Below are 20,003 nucleotides of genomic sequence, written 5' to 3' on the forward strand. Positions count from 1 at the left end.
TAATAATAATAACAGTAAAAATAATGATTCAGAAAATCTCTTAAAGACACAAACTAAGTAATTTAGCTGCAGGAGATGTAAGTTAATTAATTATACAAGCTTATAATTTTTTTTATCTTTGTGAAAGACTCGAGCTTAATGAAGCTTTTCTTTCTACCTTTTAATCAATTCTTTTTAAATAAAGACTCTGACGAGTTTACCTTCGATCCAATAATAATGCCAAATCAAATTCTAGATTTGCATCGTAACTGGAATTTAAGTTTAAACGACTATTTTGTTTGTCTTATTTATCTTTTTCATAAACGAATCGCGTATGAGTAAATATATAAAAGTCTACTCCTTTTCTCTAATACTTTTTTTTCTCCTCGGAATCGTTTTACTCGGTCACGAAAAGCAGACACAAATCGGGACCATTACTGTTGTTCGACGAAAAGCTTTCATTTTATATTCTTATTTCGATCAAGTCATGCAAAATCGTCGAACGATTCACGAAGAAGTTAAACACTTCCGAATGAAATTTGTCTGTATATTAACAATTTTTATTTTATTCTACATTTATTAAAATCTACATTAATTAATGTCAATAGTCCGAGAGAGTAATTTCGTAAAGTTTTCAATTAATCCTCAAGGTGCGAGCGCTTGTTAAACTCTTTTATTAAACATCGAAAAGTTCCTCGAATTTATTCGAAAGTCGGAAAGAAATAAAAATACTGAAAGAAAATAATATTAATATTAGCGTTATAAAACGTCGAAATAAATATAATCGTTAGAAACAAAGTAATTAATTACTGAGGCAGCAAAATATATTATAATATAGAAATATTAAAATATTAGACATCATTAAAGTTTGTTACCAGTTATTAAGAAATATCAGGAAAAGTACGAGAAAGGAATAAACAAGATGAACTCGTGGCATATCACGGACGTGTTAATTAATTAAAAGAAAAAGTACATTTTAGAAGGGAATGTTAATTTTATTTGCGTGACTTCATCGTGAAAATTCTCCAGTGGAAAACGATTTATCGGTAATTAATTATTTTTTTGTTTAACCATTGTAATTTGAATGTTTTATCTACTTTTCTGATATATTATCTGTTATATTATTATTTTAAATTATGTTATTTGATATATAATCAACTATATAATCAGATTATAATAATATAGTTACTTAACGTCAGGACACTTTGTAGAGTTTTCAAAGATGCTAACATACTCTTCGACGATTATTTCACGTTGTCTTTTTCAAAATCTTTTTATGCTGCTCTATTGTAACGTATTTTTAATAAGTGATTTTTTATAAGTTTATATTATAGAAATAGTCATTGGATCTTTCAACACGATTGAGCATCTACAGATGGAGCAAACAATCGATGGTATGCTTCAAAGAATTGTTTCCTGAAATTTTCGATAAAAATATTTCGTCTTCAAACTCTCCTAAGTTAAACTGTATGAACTATATGATCAATTCTAGAACGAAAAATCTTCTATTTAAAATACATTGCAAAGCAACAACTTGAAAATCTTCGAAAACAAAAAACAAGTAATCATGACAGAGTGAACGGACATCGTCAGAAACTTAAAAAAAATTCTCTTGACGCTTGTATTAAATATAGAGGTAGTGATTGTAAACATGTTCGGTAAAATAATGTTCTATTACCCTTATTAATTAATAACAAAAAAAGTCAATTAAAATCTATTAGTAATTCATGATGTTACAAGCTTCAAAGTTATTATCAGTTATTTATGAATACCCTATATTAATTAAGTGTGTTTAATTATTATATAATATATATAATAAATAACTATATTGTTATATAATATATTATTAAATTGTCAGATTACAATATAATTGTTTTATATAATAATAATATATCAAAATATGATACAAATATTTTTTATATATTAAATAATATTATTTTTTAAATATATATCACCTCTTCCCTATTAATTTCAATTTCGATGTTTCCGTTTAAGGAGTTTTTACTATTTATTTAGACGAGTCTTATTATAAATGGCACGTGAATTATTATTATAAAATGTAGTATTATTAAAGGCAACATTTTAAGCTCGGTAAAGAAGAGCCGGAAGTATGGGCGCAAGGTCGAGACTAAAATCTCTTAAAATGTCTCTTCGAGACGTGGCACCTGACACGATCTAACCTAGTGCTAGAAAGCTCGCCGGTACTCGAGATTGCGTCAGGTCCTGGCAAACGTGCCGAAAGAGATAAAGCGATGGCTGGTGCTCGTGCCGATATCTCTTCGCTCTCGCTTCTTTCTACGAGATAAAGACACTTAACTCCTGGCTCAACTTTTTCAACTTCAGTCGCTTTTAGCCCATACTTCTCCAATCTACGACTACTTCGGTTTCACCCTTTAATGCATTTATCCCTCAATTGAAAACCTTAAATCTATGTATTACCAGAATTAAAACCTATTCATGCATTTTCATTTACATTCTATTTTCTATAGAGAATTCAAATTTTATGACAATCCATATAATTATATTTTCATTGAATTTAACAGGATAATATTAACGCATTTTTTTTTTATCAATGTCTTTTTTTGTATAAATATGAAAAGGTTATGATAATGCATCTAATTATATTCGTTTTAATATTTACTTCATAGAGTTGGTATATTTTTTTGTACTTTTTTTTTGTTTTTTTTTTTTTTAAGAAATGTCTACGACGACGAATTACACGTTAAAGGATTAATTAATTTTAAATTTCTAGTTTTGGGCAAATAAAGAGAATTTAGAGGAATGAAATAAAGGTGTTTTTCAAATTGAAAAATTATAAATTTATAATCTTCTAGTATCCGCGTGAGTGATGTTTTTGTTTTGCAGGGTTGCGTCAAGGTTGCTCTATTTGCTCTGTTAACCCCTAATCTCCATATGAGCAGTCGTGGGGGTACAGCCAATAAAATTGAAGTTTGTCGGTGTGTCCCCTTCTTTATCGTTTTGTCAGAAACCAGTGCCTTATGCCAATAAAGTCGACCATGCGAGAATGTGTTATTATTTGAGATTATACTGAATAATAGATAAAAATGTTGGTTAGGAATTATTTGAAGAAAAGAAAGAAGAAAAAGATGAAAGAGAAGAGAACAAAATATTGGGTTTACTTTTCTTGTCATTCTATTTTTGATACGCTCATGTCCTGCTATGCTTAGGAACAACCACATTTATTTATTACAAGAGTGGGAAATTTTTGTTATTATCAAAGGGTTAAGTGACTTTTAAAACAACCAGTATTTTAGTCGAGTAAATGTAAAAAGAATTGAACGCAGTGAATAATTGAAAATATTTTATTATTCGAGAATTTCTCGAGTATATGATATAATCGTGAATATACTTATATAATAGACGCTATTTGTGGATACATAGTTGGTACGTGATAATGGAAGTTTGGTAGTCTTGACTAGACTTAACTAGATTGGTCCTTCGAGGTAACGACATTGGAGTTGGAAAGGCATATAGAATATAGGAAAAGAAGAAACGATCGGGATTAGGGTCAGATTAGACCTTTTAAACGAACGACTTTTTACGTAATTATCCTTTCTATTACTAAAGGGCTACCTTAATCTATACAAACTTTCTTTACCTTTCGTTCAAACAATCATTTTCTTTTACGACTAACACACATTCTCATACGTTAGAAAAACATTTTTCCTTTACTTCGTGAAATAAGTCAATAAGAAAAACATTTATCTCAAAATTTATTCTTATATTATTTATACGATATAATCTTAACAAATAGAATAGGAATAAGGTTGACTCCAACTTTGTTCGTATTAGAATTAAATATGATAATTGTTTCGTTATACGAATATTGAAATAAAGATTTGTTCGTATGATATAATACATTTCTAACATCTTTAGTGATAAAATATTACTGTCTATTACCATTTGCGAGCGATTTCTTAATATATTTTTTTTTCTTTAGTTTTTCATAATAATCAGAAAAGTGTGAATACGATTAATAATATAACAAGATTAGAAGACTTTACATATATGAAACTGGCATTATATAATTTGTTGTATTAAGTAAGCAATTTGCATATTAAAACTCGTAATAATAATTGAATATGTATATTGTATTCTTTTTCGATATATTATCTATTGATTATTTCTATAAAAACTATATATAGCTGCTAAAAATTTATCTAAATTTTTCGCATTATGAAAGTTTGAAAAATCTTAAAGGAGACTCTTCGTAAGAGCTTTGGACCCTTAATTATTTCAAACGACATTAAATGATTTTTCTTCTCTTACAAAAACTGATAACAGATAATAAAATGTTTTTCAACATTATCCAAATAAATATATTTTAAAAGGAGATAAACTAATTCATTCACTCTTACAAATGAAAAAGTATTTTTAAAGTGCATAATAAAATGATAAATAAAATAAAGCCACAATTATAATTCATTTAAATAGAATGGAATATATAGAACATAGAATTACAATCAAAACAATATGTAACGAGTCGTCGAGTATATAAATACGTTAAATAAATATATATTTATAGGGTATTTCAAATGAAAGCCGACAAACTTTGCCAACACGTTTGGAGTTCATTTTGAGTAGAAAATGTTATATAACATCATGAATCGATTTGTCTTCGTTTCCGAGATAAAATAGAGAAAGTAATATAAACCACAAGTAATCAGCTCTATTAAAAGGTACTTAACCTTTAATGATAATCATTTATTTCAAACATTTTGTCTACACTGATTTACACAAGTTGTTTAAAATGATCATTTCTTGTCTGTTTGTGTGCGCAAATAAGTGAGTACCGTATTCACGAACCGTATTCGCTGAATATTAGCAAGATTATTATTGAAAGTAAACAACAATTCTAATTTCTGCTATTATTCAATAACATTTATTCAGTACGTAAAGTTTTCCATGAAATTACATCCTCGATTTCATAAACATCTATTAGAAAAAAAAAAACAAAAAATCTACCATACTTGTCAGTATTTTTATTTATATTTTCAAAATGAAGACGAATAAAGTCCCATGGTATATATGACAAAAGATTTTGAACTCACAATTATCTCCCCAACATGTTTGCAAAGTCTGTCGGTTTAGATCTGAAGTATCCTGTATGTAGAGATCGTGACGTTCGCGATATTATGTCAAGCAAAATGGAGGAATATATTTCGTCGAGTTTGATCGATGTTGGATCGCGATGGGGTCGACTTATCGCGTCTGGCTACTCGGTATCTGGCCTTTTTTTCTCTCCCCTACTTTCTCTATCATTATTCATTGTCGCAACAACGTTATTACAACGTTGTCTGTTAGTTAACGACAGTAGTCGAGTCACCGTTGTTGTTCGCGGTTATGGTCTTTCGAATCTTGTTCGTTCGAGCGTGAAAGAAGTTGAGATTAAAGAAGCTACTACGATTTCTTAATTTGATCCTCGACCCCGTAGATTTTCGAATCGATCAAAAAGTTAAAAAAAATCGAAGCATATCTTTTTCCTTTCCTTTTTTTTTTCTTTATCTAATTCGTTCGCTTCTTTAAAAAAGGGGATGGATAATCGAATGAAAAGCATAGAAGGGAAGAACTCGATCGATCCTTCGAAAGTATTCACGTTGATATTTATTTTCAGCACCGGCCGTCAACCGCATCCGAACCATTCCTTTTATTTCTTTCATCAACACAACGTTGATCTTTTCTATCGAAAACGGCAAACGAGCAATCTCGGATATAGACGACAAAACGATACAATATACCTATACGATATGTCGTTGAATTTTTTCGAAAATTCTTCAGACAAAAGCAAGATAAAATGAGAGGAGAGAGAGAGAGAGAAAGAGAAAGAGAGAAAGAGAGAAAGAGAAAGAGAGAGAGAGAGAGAGAGAGAATAAGCTTATCCGATCATCGTCCACATTGTCAACGGAGAGTGACTTCGTATAAGGGTGGTTAAAGAACTCTTCCCCTTTCTCCCGTTTTTTTTCTCTTTTGTATAAACTCGCTTTCAAAGACTCTTGATCAGTGAGCAGACACGCGTTACTCCGTAATCGTGCAGAAAAACAAGGGGAGACTATGTTAAAACTTGAATAACCGCGATCCAGGTGAACCCTCGACTTATTATTTCCTCGATTCAATGACATCGTTTTTTAAATAAGTTTTTTAATAACGAAACATTCTTAATGAGAAATTGTATATCTTCTAAAAAAAGAATCACATAAATTAGAAATGTATCACTGACGGTACAAGTTTTGTACAAATATTTTTTTTAGTGTCTTTTAATCTTTAAAGAAACTCCCCAACATAGATAAAAATTAAATAAAAACTTTTTTATTTTCTTATCCCCGTTCGATATCGATGTCCAAAGTGTCAAACACATTTATTCAAATTGTTCGTACGAAACAACTTAGAAATTTGTCAGCACACACGCACACACGCACACACACACATACACAATTAGATCATATAATGAGATATCGGAACACTGACTTTTTCGTTCTATGAAAAATCAGGTACGAATTGAATACGACTCTCTTAATGGTCTCCTAAACTCTTTTTAAACAATAAAAAACAGTTACTTTAACAAGCTAAATAATCTTTCCTTTTCTTTTCTTTTTATTGACTACCTTTTTATACTCTCATTTTGTAAGATTAAACATTTCCTTCGTCGTATAAATATTATACTTAGAATGCACGTGCACGCTCGTACACAACGAGATGCATTTTCGAGTATAATGAAAACGGTCTTTAATAAGTAACTTAGAGAGAGAGAGAGAGAGAGAGAGAGAGAGAGAGAGAGAGAGAGAAAGATAGAGAATAGTATTCCAAGAACATCTTTAACGTCGTCTAAGTCTTAAGATGATGTTAGTAAGCCGATGGAGCATCGTCAATTTGGCTAATATGTTATTAACGCTGAACAACGATGCCATTCGGTTTTACACGTTACACCGTGTTAGGGAAAACTTTCTTTTAGAGTTTTCGATTCTAAAATCCAAACGACACGGCAAAGTACTTTTTCAGAATCATTTTTAACAATCATCGTTGAACCTTGAACTCTTGAACGTTTCTTCATAATCCATCATTTGTCTTACGTTGTCATAAAATATAAACAACGTTCATTTATCTCCTATGTTCTTTCTATTCCAAGAAACAACTTCACAAAATACAGAGAGACAATATCACGAAGGGTTTGTTTTCAAAGAGTAAAAAAATATATTTCATTTGGTGAAACTCTCGTCAAGGTCATAGTCGTCGTCGTCCTCTTCATCCCCAATGGATCTCGATCATCCTGGTGGTGTCTTTTTCTGCTTGCAAAGTTCCAGGAGAACAGGATAATGCAAATCGGCTGAATATTCTTGGCTCTGATCCAAAAGTTCCAGATGTCTCGACCAGACCTCGCTGTCGTATCGTTCGGTTTGCCTGGCTATGAAACCACGTTTGATCGCAGCTTCGGCAAATTTCTGAAACGTCGTTCCACGTCTAGGTGCTATCACCAGGGCCACACCGTCGTCAGCAAGCCAACCATAAATCGTTTCGACTAGGTCAAGCCTGGCATCGTCAAAGAAGAGACAATCTGCGCACAGGATCACCTCGTACAATCCTTTCTTGCTTGGTAAGTCATCATCCTCCTCGTCGATGATGCGTGTCATCTGATGAAATTCGATCAAAAAAGAGAAAAAAACAAGAACAAAAAATATAAAAAAATTTCAAAAAATTCTTATATACCAGAGAAACATTATTGGTCGATATATGTATTTACGATCGAACGAGAATTGGAAAAGGGATAATTATTTTTAAAAACGTTTGAGTATGTTTGCATGTATTCAGAACGATTCAATAAAAAAGTTAGAGCTTTTCTATCTAATCTATCATATGTGTACATACGTAATATTGACGAAACATTTATGAGCGAAGTGAGTAGACGTTAACTTGTATATCCGAAACTTGATACTCTAGTGAAATCAGACTGGATGGTACACTTTGAGATTTCTCCGAGGAAATTATCAAGGTAAAAAGAAATAAATAAACAAAAAAATAATATTTTATATTTTCATCTTGAAAATGGGACTTTTGAAATCGTAAATGAAATTTATTAATTGTTTTATTTTAAAATAAGTCGAACTGTGCAATTTTATTCCAAAATGTATTCTGTTTGTTTTTTTCTTTTTTTAAATAAAAAAAAATACAAATACAAATAGCAACCAGCGGACGTAGAAAGAAAGAACCACCGATTTGCCAAATTGAGAGACGATACTTGACCGTTGTCACGAGTATGTTATTTGAAAAAATAGAAAAAAGAAAAAGGCGAAACATTAAGTAGAAGCGGAAATACGAGGGGAGAGAGAGAAAAAGAAAAGAGAGAGAAAGAAAGAGCTCGATACGATATACACAGGAAGTCGAGCTAAAGTCTAGCCGGAAACGTTCGAATGGTGCATCATCCACATAGCTATTCGCGCGTTCCGTTTGGTCTGTAATAGAGAAAACGACCCGGAAGTTCTGCACAAGATTTACTACCCACGAATGGACCGAACTTATAAAAGCTTACTAAACTATCGATTCGCATAATAGAACAAACGATATTCGATTTGTTCGTTAACGAAATGACATTGGTATTAATTCAAATTTTAAATATCTTTCGACGACATTGAATTGACCGTATTATTAAATAAAATATGCAATTACCAACGGAAACTTTACAAATTAAGTAAATACAAATAAAATTTTGTCGAGCGCGTTGATTAGCTTGAGTTTCAAATACATTGTGAATATAATTAATTATAAATTTTGTCAGAGAATAAATACATCATATTTATACAAATATTATATTTTACTGATGTTTGTAAGTAGGAAGCTCTATACGTTTTATTGTGATACTCTTGCGTGTATTTTTATTTTTATTACAAAATTTATTCGTTTTGTTCCCCAGAAGTCTTTGTTATTTTTTCATCGAGCAAGGCACGATGTTCGAAGTGATTCATCGAACGTGACGCGGAATGTATTACGTCGGGTCTCATACGAAATTGGTATGCGCGTTGTCGAAGACAAGGGTGCACTTGACATTGTCGATGCCGATCACGTTAACATCGGTCAGAATGGCACACGACGAATCGCGTTATTCGGCCACGAGAGCATCGACCATACGTTTCGAAATTTGTATGCTCTTTAACACCACGATTCGTGTTGGAACGATTATCTCTGGATGTTCGATTAAAAGTCTACCAAAAATATTAATTAAAAAAAGAAGAAAAAAAAAGAATTTACGCGTAGGATGAAAAGGTTAAAAAAATATTTCTTAAAAAATTATATAGGCTATAGAAAAATAAAAAAAAAAAAATATGCAAATCAAAAAGATGAAGAAAATATTTTGTACATTATAGTATATCAATAAATGGATGGAAAAGGATGGAAATTGAGAAAATAAAAGAACGAATATAAGTACATCGTTATCGATACGATATCGCGATCAATTTTACGACCGACATTTACGATCGATCGAGATCATATAATCGTTCTTACATAGTAAAAGAAATTGATTCAATCGAGATCAATGAAGCCGAAGTATGGATCGTTGTAAAAGGTAGCTTTATCGAAATAGCCTTTAGAAAATGCATACTACCCTTTCGAGAGAAGATAATCACCTTTCGATTGCATTTTTTTACAGCAGCTTGCCTAAGGGCTCGAGCAGCCCTAGCCCATTGAAGAACTCCACACTCGACGAAATCGGCCATGTCGTTTCTAAGGACGATACAACGAACGTTATCGACGCTGGTAACGTTGCCGTCGGTAAGCGTGACCGCACTCGGATTGCAGTATTTCGCAACGAGGACACCAGCAAGACAACTCATACCACCACCAAGTTCGAGAACGCTTCTGTTTCGACAAATAGCACGATTCTTTAGCAAATAGTAAGCGAGACACTCCTCGGACGGCCAGACGCAAACATTCCCGGTATTATTGAATCCAATGAGTTCATTCGCAGTAAAATTCTTGTTTATCCTTCGTATCTGAACTTCAAAGAGTTCGTTCTCCAACATGGCGGAATACTCGTACCAGCAAGAGTCAGAATCGGTTATAGTATTTTCCAAGAGAATCGGTTTAAGTAATCCAAAACTCGTGAAACGTCGTACGGAAATCTCCTCGTCTGATTCTGCTTGATAATCCGAAGAGCCTGTTAAAGCTTTTGCTAAGATACGCCATCTTCTTTGAGCTGTATTTGACTTGTTATTTCTTCTGGTGATTGTAGAATCACGACAAGATAATAATTCTTCCGACATTCTATTATTATGTTGATTTATAAAAAGGACCACTAAAGACTATTTTTTTGTTTGTAAAGATTCGACATCAAAGCTCTCCCCAATTACCTTTTTAAATTATACCAAGATATCCAATAATAATTTAGTAATTAAAGTTTGTTCTTCGATAGAATGAACAGGCACTTCGGTAACAAAATCATCCTAATTCTGATTAAAGATATGAATTTTTCTTTACAAATGAGTCGATTCTTTTTCAGGCACGAGTAGCACGCGTTCTTGATGCACGCGGATAAATTTCCCGCGTGAACGAGAATAGAGGGTGGTGTGGTGGTTAGAGGGCTGATCGTAGCAAGTAAGCAGACGGGCAAGGACGAGGATGGACGAAGGGACGGGGCAAGACTAAAAGCACGAAGCCAAGTTCTAACTCGCGCCACGCGGATGGCAAGCGTTCTCCACGCCGCAAATCGGCGCTTGCGCGTCACTCCGAACTTCTATTTCACTCGCACTTACCACCACTCGTATATTCTGCCTCTTTTGCGCTACCACGACGACCCTATTATTCGCTATCTCTTTCTTTCTAACTTCTCTTCGTGAGCTGAAACTGTCACTTTGTTTCTCGTTTCACACTCTTCCTTTTTTGTCTCTTTTTCTCATTTTCTTTCTTTCTTTCTTTCTCTCTCTCTCTCTCCCTCGCTCGGTAGATTTTCTTCCTTCTTTCTTTTTCCTAATTTATGCAAAAATCCGCACACCTAGAAGTCCCTGATTCCTCTCATTAAAATGTGAAATAATTGCTTATTAAAAGTTTGATAAACTCCTGAGTAATTCCTTCTATTATTTCGACTGTTAATGTCCTAACCGACGAATAATTAATTTTTCGTTAGTAGTTGAACGAGCTAACTTCTTCTTTTCCTCTCTTATCGTCCTCTTCCTTTGTAATCGAAAATTTAGACTAAAATGTTTTACGTATAGCGTGAAGTTTCGTAAATTAGATTGATCAATAACTCACTTCAAATTTGTTATCCTTTTTTAAGGATACATATACAATATATTAATATTTATGTATACGTATATACGTATTTGTCGTCGTAGGAACTCGTTGATGTATGGTTACTTTTAGTTTGATGAGGCAAGCATATTTAGGGAAATCCCGTGATAGGAAAGTACAGTTGAAAGGAGAAAAATTATGCGTGAAGTGAAAAATATTTTTCGAAGGAAAATCTTTTGATGTCCCTTTAAATACAAACAGATTTTCTAATGTAAGTTCTGAAAAAACAAAATCCCATATTTATCGTATTCTCTTGGAGCACTTTCCGCGTTGAATTTGTTTAAAAACAAAAAATTCGATTGAAAAGAGCGTAAGTAACAGGAAAATACAAAATATAATTAAAAAAATAAAAAAATAAAAATCAATTTTCTCGTTATTTTTTTCCGACAGTAGGTGTCAAGAGAGCATGCTTTTGGAAAAGAGCAAAGAGTAATATCGTTCGTTTACCAATGTCTCTAACAGTCGTGTCACGCGTCTGCTTTTACCACTGGCACTGAAAATCTAAGCCGTAGTTCGAATATCGTGCCAGTCGTGTTCGTAGACATTAAACTGTCGCCGAAGCGACGTTTAAATCTTGGCCAAAGTCTTCGATAAAACGTGCCGGCGACCTGAAATTAATATGTTGCCACTAGCTAACTTCTCGACGAGAGAGAAAAAGAGAGAGAGAGAGAGAGAGAAAGAGAAATACGCGTTTAATAATTAGTCGATTTTAAGAGGATTTCAAATGCCTATAACCTTTATATAACTTATTCTAATTCCTCATATATATGTTTATATTTTTTTTTAACTTTATTTATTTTTTATACATGCTAAGAGAAATTAATAAATTATATATTAATATATGCAAATTAATATTTTAAATCTATAAATATTTATTTAAACGCAAAATCAAAAAATAGGGTTGAAGATAAGTTATTATTATTTGTGACGTTAGAATTTTCTTTTGTTTTATCCATACATACTTGCATGACGTATGAAAGACGAGGAATAAAATAGAACTCCATTATGAATTCATTCGCTATCTTATTATGATTGTGACGATGATGATTATTACTGTTATTATTATTATTGCTATTATTATTATGCTTTCTACCCTCGTTTATCATATAACGTAACACATTTTACATTTAGTTGTCACTGTCATATGAGAAAAAGTGTGAAATTTTTAATCGAAAAATGTACAATTTCGTGGGACGCATAATAAAGCAAACCATGACAATATTTCTTTTTATTCAGAAGCTTATATATACCCTCATCGGAAACCGTATTACACTAATCGATAATCTCATCTTCTACTTCTTCATCTTCCATTTTTGTCCTTCGTTCATTCCCCAGAAATGATGAATCGTACTTTGTGCTGCCCCCCCCAACGTTGATTCAATTTTTTTTCAACGTTCGATATTCATTTCTCTTTCTATTTTTTATACAAAATTTACCCTTATTGTATGTACATATACTGTATAGATATATATGATGTAGAAATTAATTTAATGCCTTGAATAAATTTGTTTGAAATTATAAATTAATTTCTACATCTATATTTTTTATATTTTATATTTTTACATTTATCTATATATATTTTGTTTTTTCGTAATGTCATTTGTAATTCTCTTTTTATTTCATATATTAACATATATCATATTTTATATATCTATCCTATAAAAATATTGTTAAGTCGATATAAAATTTCATATTTATAGTATTCACGTATCGTAACGTTTACGTTAATTCAATTTCCTCTTTTCATGTGCATATATTTGTGTAGGACGTATTACGTATATACGTTCAATAGCTTTCTCTATATTTCTCACCACAAATCCATAGTTCCACGATGCTTTTCACATTGTATTTACGCTGCAAATGTTTCAAATTAAAGCTCAAATGTTTAGAAGAGATGGATAGATGAATAGAGAAAAATATATATATATATATAAGGCTTCATCGTAAAGGATTATTTATAGACATTAATATGAAATTCGTGAAGAATTTACGTTATTTGATAAAACAGTTTTCCAATTTAATCACTGATTGATCGTTAAACGTTATAAATGAAAGAAAGATGAAACTAAAACGAGGTAAAACGTATCAGCCGGCTCGAAAATCGTCGTTCATCTCGTTCGAGGCAAAGTAACTGACGATTAATCGCTACGTGATCGGAAAATGTAGAGAGCAACGAGCAAATACTGATGACGAAGTAGAATGTGCATTTACGCGTAGCCGAGAAACACTGGTTCCATGTTTAATCGGAGAATGAAGAGAGAAATACATTTCAATGGAATCGAAACTATTCGTAAAATTAAAACGACGATGTTATCGGAAACTCGGAGAATTTGTTAAACATTCTTATTTATCATTCTGTACAATTGAATAATTTCTTATATTTTATTTGATCAATTTTAAATATTCGAAATTACAAATATAAAAATATTGGCTTGATTCATAAATAAGTAATATTATAAATAAGAGAGATGAGAATAAATTATTATAAAATTTAATTACAATTCACATTAATAATAACACTTATAATTACGAATCAACTTGATAGATATAATATTTGCAGTTTTTTTTTCTCTTCTCTTTTCGGACAGTTTATTCTCCTTGAAATCAATAGATATGAACAATTATTTGCACTGATACGTATTGAAATGCACACGTAAGACTGACAATGCAAATTGATAACCAAGTTCCATTACGGTTACAAACGTAAACGATAAGACTGGTCAAGAAACTAGTGCAATGAAATCCAATTTTCTTCGAATGCGTATCTTTCGATAATTACACAACTTTTGCATTTCTACGATGTAAGCATGTAGGCTTTCATGACTCCTAAATTCAATCAAATGAAAATTATAACTTGAATCTTAAATGGTTCATTGAACACGAACATAAATCCTGGTGAGATTATTTATTTATTATTTCATTAATAATTATTTGTTTGTATAACAATATGTATTTTCAATTTTTTTCAATTCGTCAAATTTTTATTATCATTTTACTTTTTCCTTTATATTTAAATATAATTAATGAAACAAAAAAGTGAATAGAAACTGACATGTTTGTTAAAAAAAAAAAAGATCCAAGAAAATTAAAGACCGTAGGGTAGAAACATGAGATACCATACTTACTGCAGAAACTTCTGCAGTTTCATTGTACTATAGCAAGTGTTGGATTTCTAGTTCCATTAACGATTTATCGACTGACAGATGCGTCAAAATATTACCGACCCTCTTCTATTCGTACTTGACCCACGTCGAGGCTTATGTCATATTTACGCATCTCCCGAATGAAATTCTAATCGTTTTCCCATCAAATGAGATAAGATCAAACGATATCATCTAAATTGGTACTTTATGATTATATTTTATTAGCAATAAAAGTAATAAATAAAAAATTTAATTTACAAAAACAATATATTGTATGATATTAAATAAATTTATATTTATCATCGTATTCGTTTCAATCGTTCTATGTGCAAGCAATAAAATAAGTAAACAAAAATATTTGAAGAAATTAATTTCATGATTTACATTATGATTACATTTATATTATAAAATAGATCATAAAAGAAATTTTTTCAAATTTTTCTGCTTGCATATAAATTGTCCCTATGTATTTCTTATTATATTCTAATCGAGAATAAACAAATCTGTTTTCATCGATACTGGGCATTATAAAGAAAAAAGAAGAGCATTAAAGTGAAGTAAAGTGACACGATGTTAAAGTGACACTTATGCAAGCTACGACTAATCTGTCAGTCTATACATATATGTAAGTAAGTGTGTGTCTTTTTCGTATTGTTTGACACAAATAGAATTTAGTGTCAGTAACACACTTCCAGTTTCATTCATGTCAGTCGTGAAACCAATGGGCTGTGCTCGGTCACGACAAATATAGTCCTCGTTAGAACATAATAGAACCTATATTTATTTATACTTTACTATAACTATCTAGATAGAAGTTACGTGTATTTCAAAATCCTTTTTATTATAAATTTATATATATATGTAATTTTAAATAATTAAAATGATTTTTGAAGTTAGATTAAAATCATTGAAATTTCTCGATAATGTATTAAAATCTTTTATGTAAAAATATTAAATAATTTCACATACATTTTTATCAAATGAAATCATTTAATTTATTTTTCAATTATAATCATTTAAATTAGTCATTGTGTGTTTATACATATACCGATTTTACATGAATGAGTCAAAATGAAAATGTTTATAGTTTTAAATTTCGTGCACTTTTGTTAAAACGGCTTGCATTTCGTCAGCATCTTCAAAATACAGTGGAGCGTACATACATCCTTCTCGTTTCGATGCTTCATTTTCGAGGGAACGAACAGTCGGTCGTTTAAAACGTGGAATAACAAGTTCGAAAGATTCAACTCGTACAACGGGTCTTTCCTTGTGAAGAAGATGTAAACATTTCTCCACTGACGTTCCACGTCTTCGAACATGTTCGCTGGACCAAAGAATCGTTTCCTATCGAGTATTTGCTACCGTCATTTCTTCTTCTCTTTTCTTTTCCGATATTCGTAGTTAGCTTCCGAAATAGCGACAACGTTCTGCTAGGTCGCATTGAATATCTGCATCTGTAGTATATATCGTTTGACATATTTAAATATACCATAGCAAGTTGAACGTTTAGAATTCATTCATTAGTTAATATATTTTCTAATCGACTGTTCTTAAATTGTCATATTAGTAATAATATGTGTGTGAAAATATCTTTTAATTTATATTTATTTTCGTAATAATTTATATTTTTAATTAAATTATTAGTTAATATATTTTCTAATCGATTGTTCTCTTAAATGGTCGAACTTATGACAATATATATGTATATATTTTTTTTTTCTATTTAATTTATATTTATTTTTAATATCTGTGAATAATTTAAAATCATAATGCATAAAAATACTTCTTCATTTTAATTTACATTTATTTTTACTTGTCAATGTCAAATTTTCCATTACATCGTTTATATTTATAAATAATAAAAGGTCGAACATTTTATTTTTTAATTATATCCTTCCTTTCACTCTTGTAAGAATATATTTTATATTACATTTTATATATATATTTACTTTTACTATATATAAAGTCAATATTTTTTATTATTCTTTTGAGTATTTTCTTTAAAAATAGTAGGTATGAGTACTCGTTGACATAAGGTTGTTTGAAATGTAATTTGTATCTTTTATCAAAGAAAATTCAAAGAACAAATTTTCTTTTAAAGTCATTTTAAAATAAACTGTATAATCTGATCAATTAAAAATCGATCATTTCTTGAAGGAACTTGACAATTTTCGTATATATTTAAGCGAAGCATCCTTAAAATTGTATCAAAATGATAAAGAACAAGAAAGCATTGTGTCAAGAGAACCTTGAAAGTGTTGGCACCGGACTGCGTCAAGCCATTGCGTTGAATGTATCCTCGCCAAAGTCTTTGCCACCAAAGAAACTTTGCATAATCGAAAAACAGAAGATTTTTTGCTTTTCTTTGCGAGTTCAGGATTGTTTTTACAAATATATATCCCAGTGATAAATTCGATGGATCGTTCATTCGTTCATCATATAAAAACATTACAGTCAAAAATATTTGAAGTCTTCTCAGTAAACAAAAATTATATTATTGTTAATAATCATTTCTTTCGTTTTCTTCTGGTCTAGATCCATAAGATCATTGGCCACTAACAAATATGTATAAAATTAGAGAGAAAAAAAAAGGAAATAAAGCACGATGAGAGGGTTCAATTCGTGACGTAACCACTCTGCCAAAAGCAGCAGTGCGGTTCGCGTCAGTCAAAAAGGCCGCATTTCTCTCCGCATCCACGAGACTGAGTCAGCAAAAGCAGTTCTTTGAACAGTCCAAACGAAGAGCCTGTATCACCGAGATAAATAGAAAATGATAGAAAGAAAAAGAGAAAAATTATTAGAGACAAGGAAATATAAAGAAGAAAAGAAAAGAATTGTAGTCTTTCCTTCTATCTTTCTTTCTCTCTCTTTTTCTCTATCTTTTATCTATCTACCTATCCAACTATCTATTTATCTATCTATCTATCTATCTATCTATCTGCCTCTGTCTTTCTCATAACACGACGATACTGCGGTCTTTCTGGCAAAGCGTCTCGACGCATTGCGTCTAAGTCCTCGCATGAAACTGGCCAAGCCTTAAAACCATGACGTTAGTTCGTGAAGATGAAGACAGAAAATACGAAGTAAAGGCTCCTTTTAGCACTTGGCCAATACACATCTGTAGTTGCTTTTGGTAAATGAAAATTCATGCATATATATACATATACACACAAATACACATACGGATAACATAAAATCTACGTGGAACGAATAGAAAATATGAAAGAGAAATATTGGAAAATGTTTGCCAATAATTCGTAAATGTCGATCGCCAGATTTGTTCAGGTGCGGACAAAAAATCTAGGATTAAAAAATCTTTTTTTTATTATTAATGTTTTTAACATTAATATATTTTCCATAAATTCCAAAAAAAAATATCTAACAACAACCACATATAATGTGTAAGCTTTTATAAAAAAGAAAAAAGAAAGGATTAGCGTAAACACAATCACTGGAACTCACCCATTTCGCATCCAGGAAACGGATTAAAGTAGAATTATAGATGAATTCGATCCTGCTCGCAAAATTGAAGCAGGGATTAAAATGCGAATGAAAAAATACGAAAAGAAGTTTAGCCAGCGTATAATAAATGTTATAATTGATTTTGTTTATCTGTATTTGTTGGCATTGGTTTTATCGTTACGATGTTTAAATTCGATATTTTACGCGTTAAAACCCAAAAATTCGTCCGAATTTAAAATACATCCTATCTCGAATAGAGAAGACTTATTTTGTAAAAAAAATTGGTTATATCATTTATGTAAACATTCTATCCTGATGGAGAACAGCTTTTTTCTCTCAACAAAAATGCTTTACATTTTTCATCACAGCAAATTAAACATTAAAAATTAATTAATGAAATGGTCGAGCTCGTAAAATATTTTTTCTTTTTTTCTTTTTCAATGTACATGCATTTATTTTTTTTTGTATAGGTTTTTTTTTCGATACATTCCTCGTATTAATCTATTTTTTTAATATCATAAATTATACATTTAAATATCATTGATTTAAATAATGACATTTATTTGATGGATCATTTTATTATCTGTATTAGGAAAATAGTTGTAAAATAAATGTAAAATGTGGTTGAACAATGGTAGGACGAACGAAACAGTGTTATCCAGGTTACAAAGTTGTCAAGGAATAGCAGTTTATCCTACGGGAGAAATTATTTGGCACGACTGGATCCTGAAATTCAGAACAGGCTGATCGATGAGTAGACTCGAAACAAAGAGTCTTGTTAACAAGAGATACTAGCGTCTCGAACGAACCGGAACATGGATTGCCGTGAATGATGACTGACTTCTATGTGTGTTAGTGAATAAGCAACGTTTTCGAGAATATAAACGACGAAATCCATTTCTTGAACGTTGCTAACGAATCTAGTTTACTTTTCGAACAAGTTACAAAAAGTCAGATAATTAATAAAACAAAAAATGTGAAAAAAGCAAATCGCTAGGTTTATATTAAAAAAAAATATATAAAAAAATAAAACGGGATAAGAGAGAAATTAATAAAAATTTATAAAGTATACAATTAATATTATTTCTTTTGTTATTAATATTAAATATATGCCAGTTTGTGATACTCTTATTAGAAGCCTAAGTTATCATCTTTAAAGTTATTTTGTTGATCATTGTTTGTTGTTATGTGTGAACACTGATTAATGTTCTATGCGAACATTATGAGTGAACGATCTGACTAATGACTAACCCAGTTTTAAAGAAGCTATTATGATGAAGTTAATTAAAAAGTACTTTTCAGAATAATGATTTACTAAGACACATTTGTAACGTACTAATAAAATGATATTTCTAACTAACACATTTCATCGATTCGCTACATTTCGAATATAAAAAAAGCATGTAAATTTTGCTAAAATTTACTAACTATATACACTCCATATGTTGCATTGCCACTGCCTACCAACAACTCAATATTCTTACTGATATCAGTATAATAATAATATTCAATTTTTGTCAAGTACATAAAGCTATTATTAATACCTAAATAATAAATTATTTGTTAATAAATCTGTAAAAAATATTTCAATAGCGTTGCATGTAAACATATTATATTAATAATTATTAAGACTAATTGTAAGTTGAAATATAATAAAAAAAATTAATAAACGATCTATATATTCTGAATAATATGCAAAGTTAATAGACTTACATGTTTCGTTGTTAATTAATCGTTGATTAAGGTTGACAATCTTGGGTTCTTCGATGATATTTAAGAAAAAATACGTAACTTATTTATTATTACTAGTAACTTTAACCTCAAACTTTTTCAGTGGCAGTCAAAATTAACGAACACACTTTATCTATATCGATGAATTCATTAAATATTATCGACAAACAATAAAAAGGATTGTTTAAAACTTCTGTCCACAAAACAAATTAATTTTTTATTCTTTTTTTATACATAGAATTTCATATGTATAAACACAATATTAATATAACGCGTGTCACGGGGTACACTGTACGATCAGCTGATTTCTATTGAGCGAGAGTAGAGCCATCTCTTAGTCACATTTAAGAATATTTATCATTGCTTTTTATCTTCGGAGCAATATGAATATAG

The 20,003-nt window shown here is 30.6% G+C and overlaps 2 protein-coding genes across 2 annotated transcripts in view; both read right to left on the reverse strand.

Annotated features, from left to right (window-relative positions):
• Positions 1 to 19,905, reverse strand: part of LOC106784211 (WW domain-binding protein 4) — a 41,095-nt gene extending 21,190 nt beyond the window's left edge. Inside the window, exon 1 of the mRNA XM_014743512.1 lies at positions 19,593 to 19,905. Within this exon, the coding sequence (XP_014598998.1) occupies positions 19,593 to 19,594 (2 nt within the window). The 5' untranslated portion in view covers positions 19,595 to 19,905. The remainder of the gene's footprint in view (positions 1 to 19,592) is intronic.
• On the reverse strand, positions 3,301 to 11,557 carry LOC106784212 (calmodulin-lysine N-methyltransferase). Its single transcript, XM_014743513.1, has 2 exons — positions 9,615 to 11,557; positions 3,301 to 7,625 (listed from the first exon to the last, which is right to left on the reverse strand). The coding sequence occupies exons 1-2, from the start codon at positions 10,248 to 10,250 to the stop codon at positions 7,260 to 7,262; spliced, it is 1,002 nt and encodes a 333-aa protein (XP_014598999.1). The 5' UTR covers positions 10,251 to 11,557; the 3' UTR covers positions 3,301 to 7,259.
• Positions 19,906 to 20,003: the final 98 nt, after the last annotated feature.

This window comes from Polistes canadensis, unplaced genomic scaffold (genome assembly GCF_001313835.1).
Source record: "Polistes canadensis isolate GaletaPanama2010 unplaced genomic scaffold, ASM131383v1 scaffold_32, whole genome shotgun sequence".
Taxonomy (NCBI): domain Eukaryota; kingdom Metazoa; phylum Arthropoda; class Insecta; order Hymenoptera; family Vespidae; genus Polistes; species Polistes canadensis.

Coding starts and splice junctions, on each gene's coding strand:
- LOC106784212 (XM_014743513.1), bottom strand. CDS start 10,250: ATGTCGGAAGAATTATTATCTTGTCGTGATTCTACAATCACCAGAAGA. Junction 7,626..9,614: donor TAAAAAAATGCAATCGAAAG/GTGATTATCTTC, acceptor GAATTTCATCAG/ATGACACGCATCATCGACGA.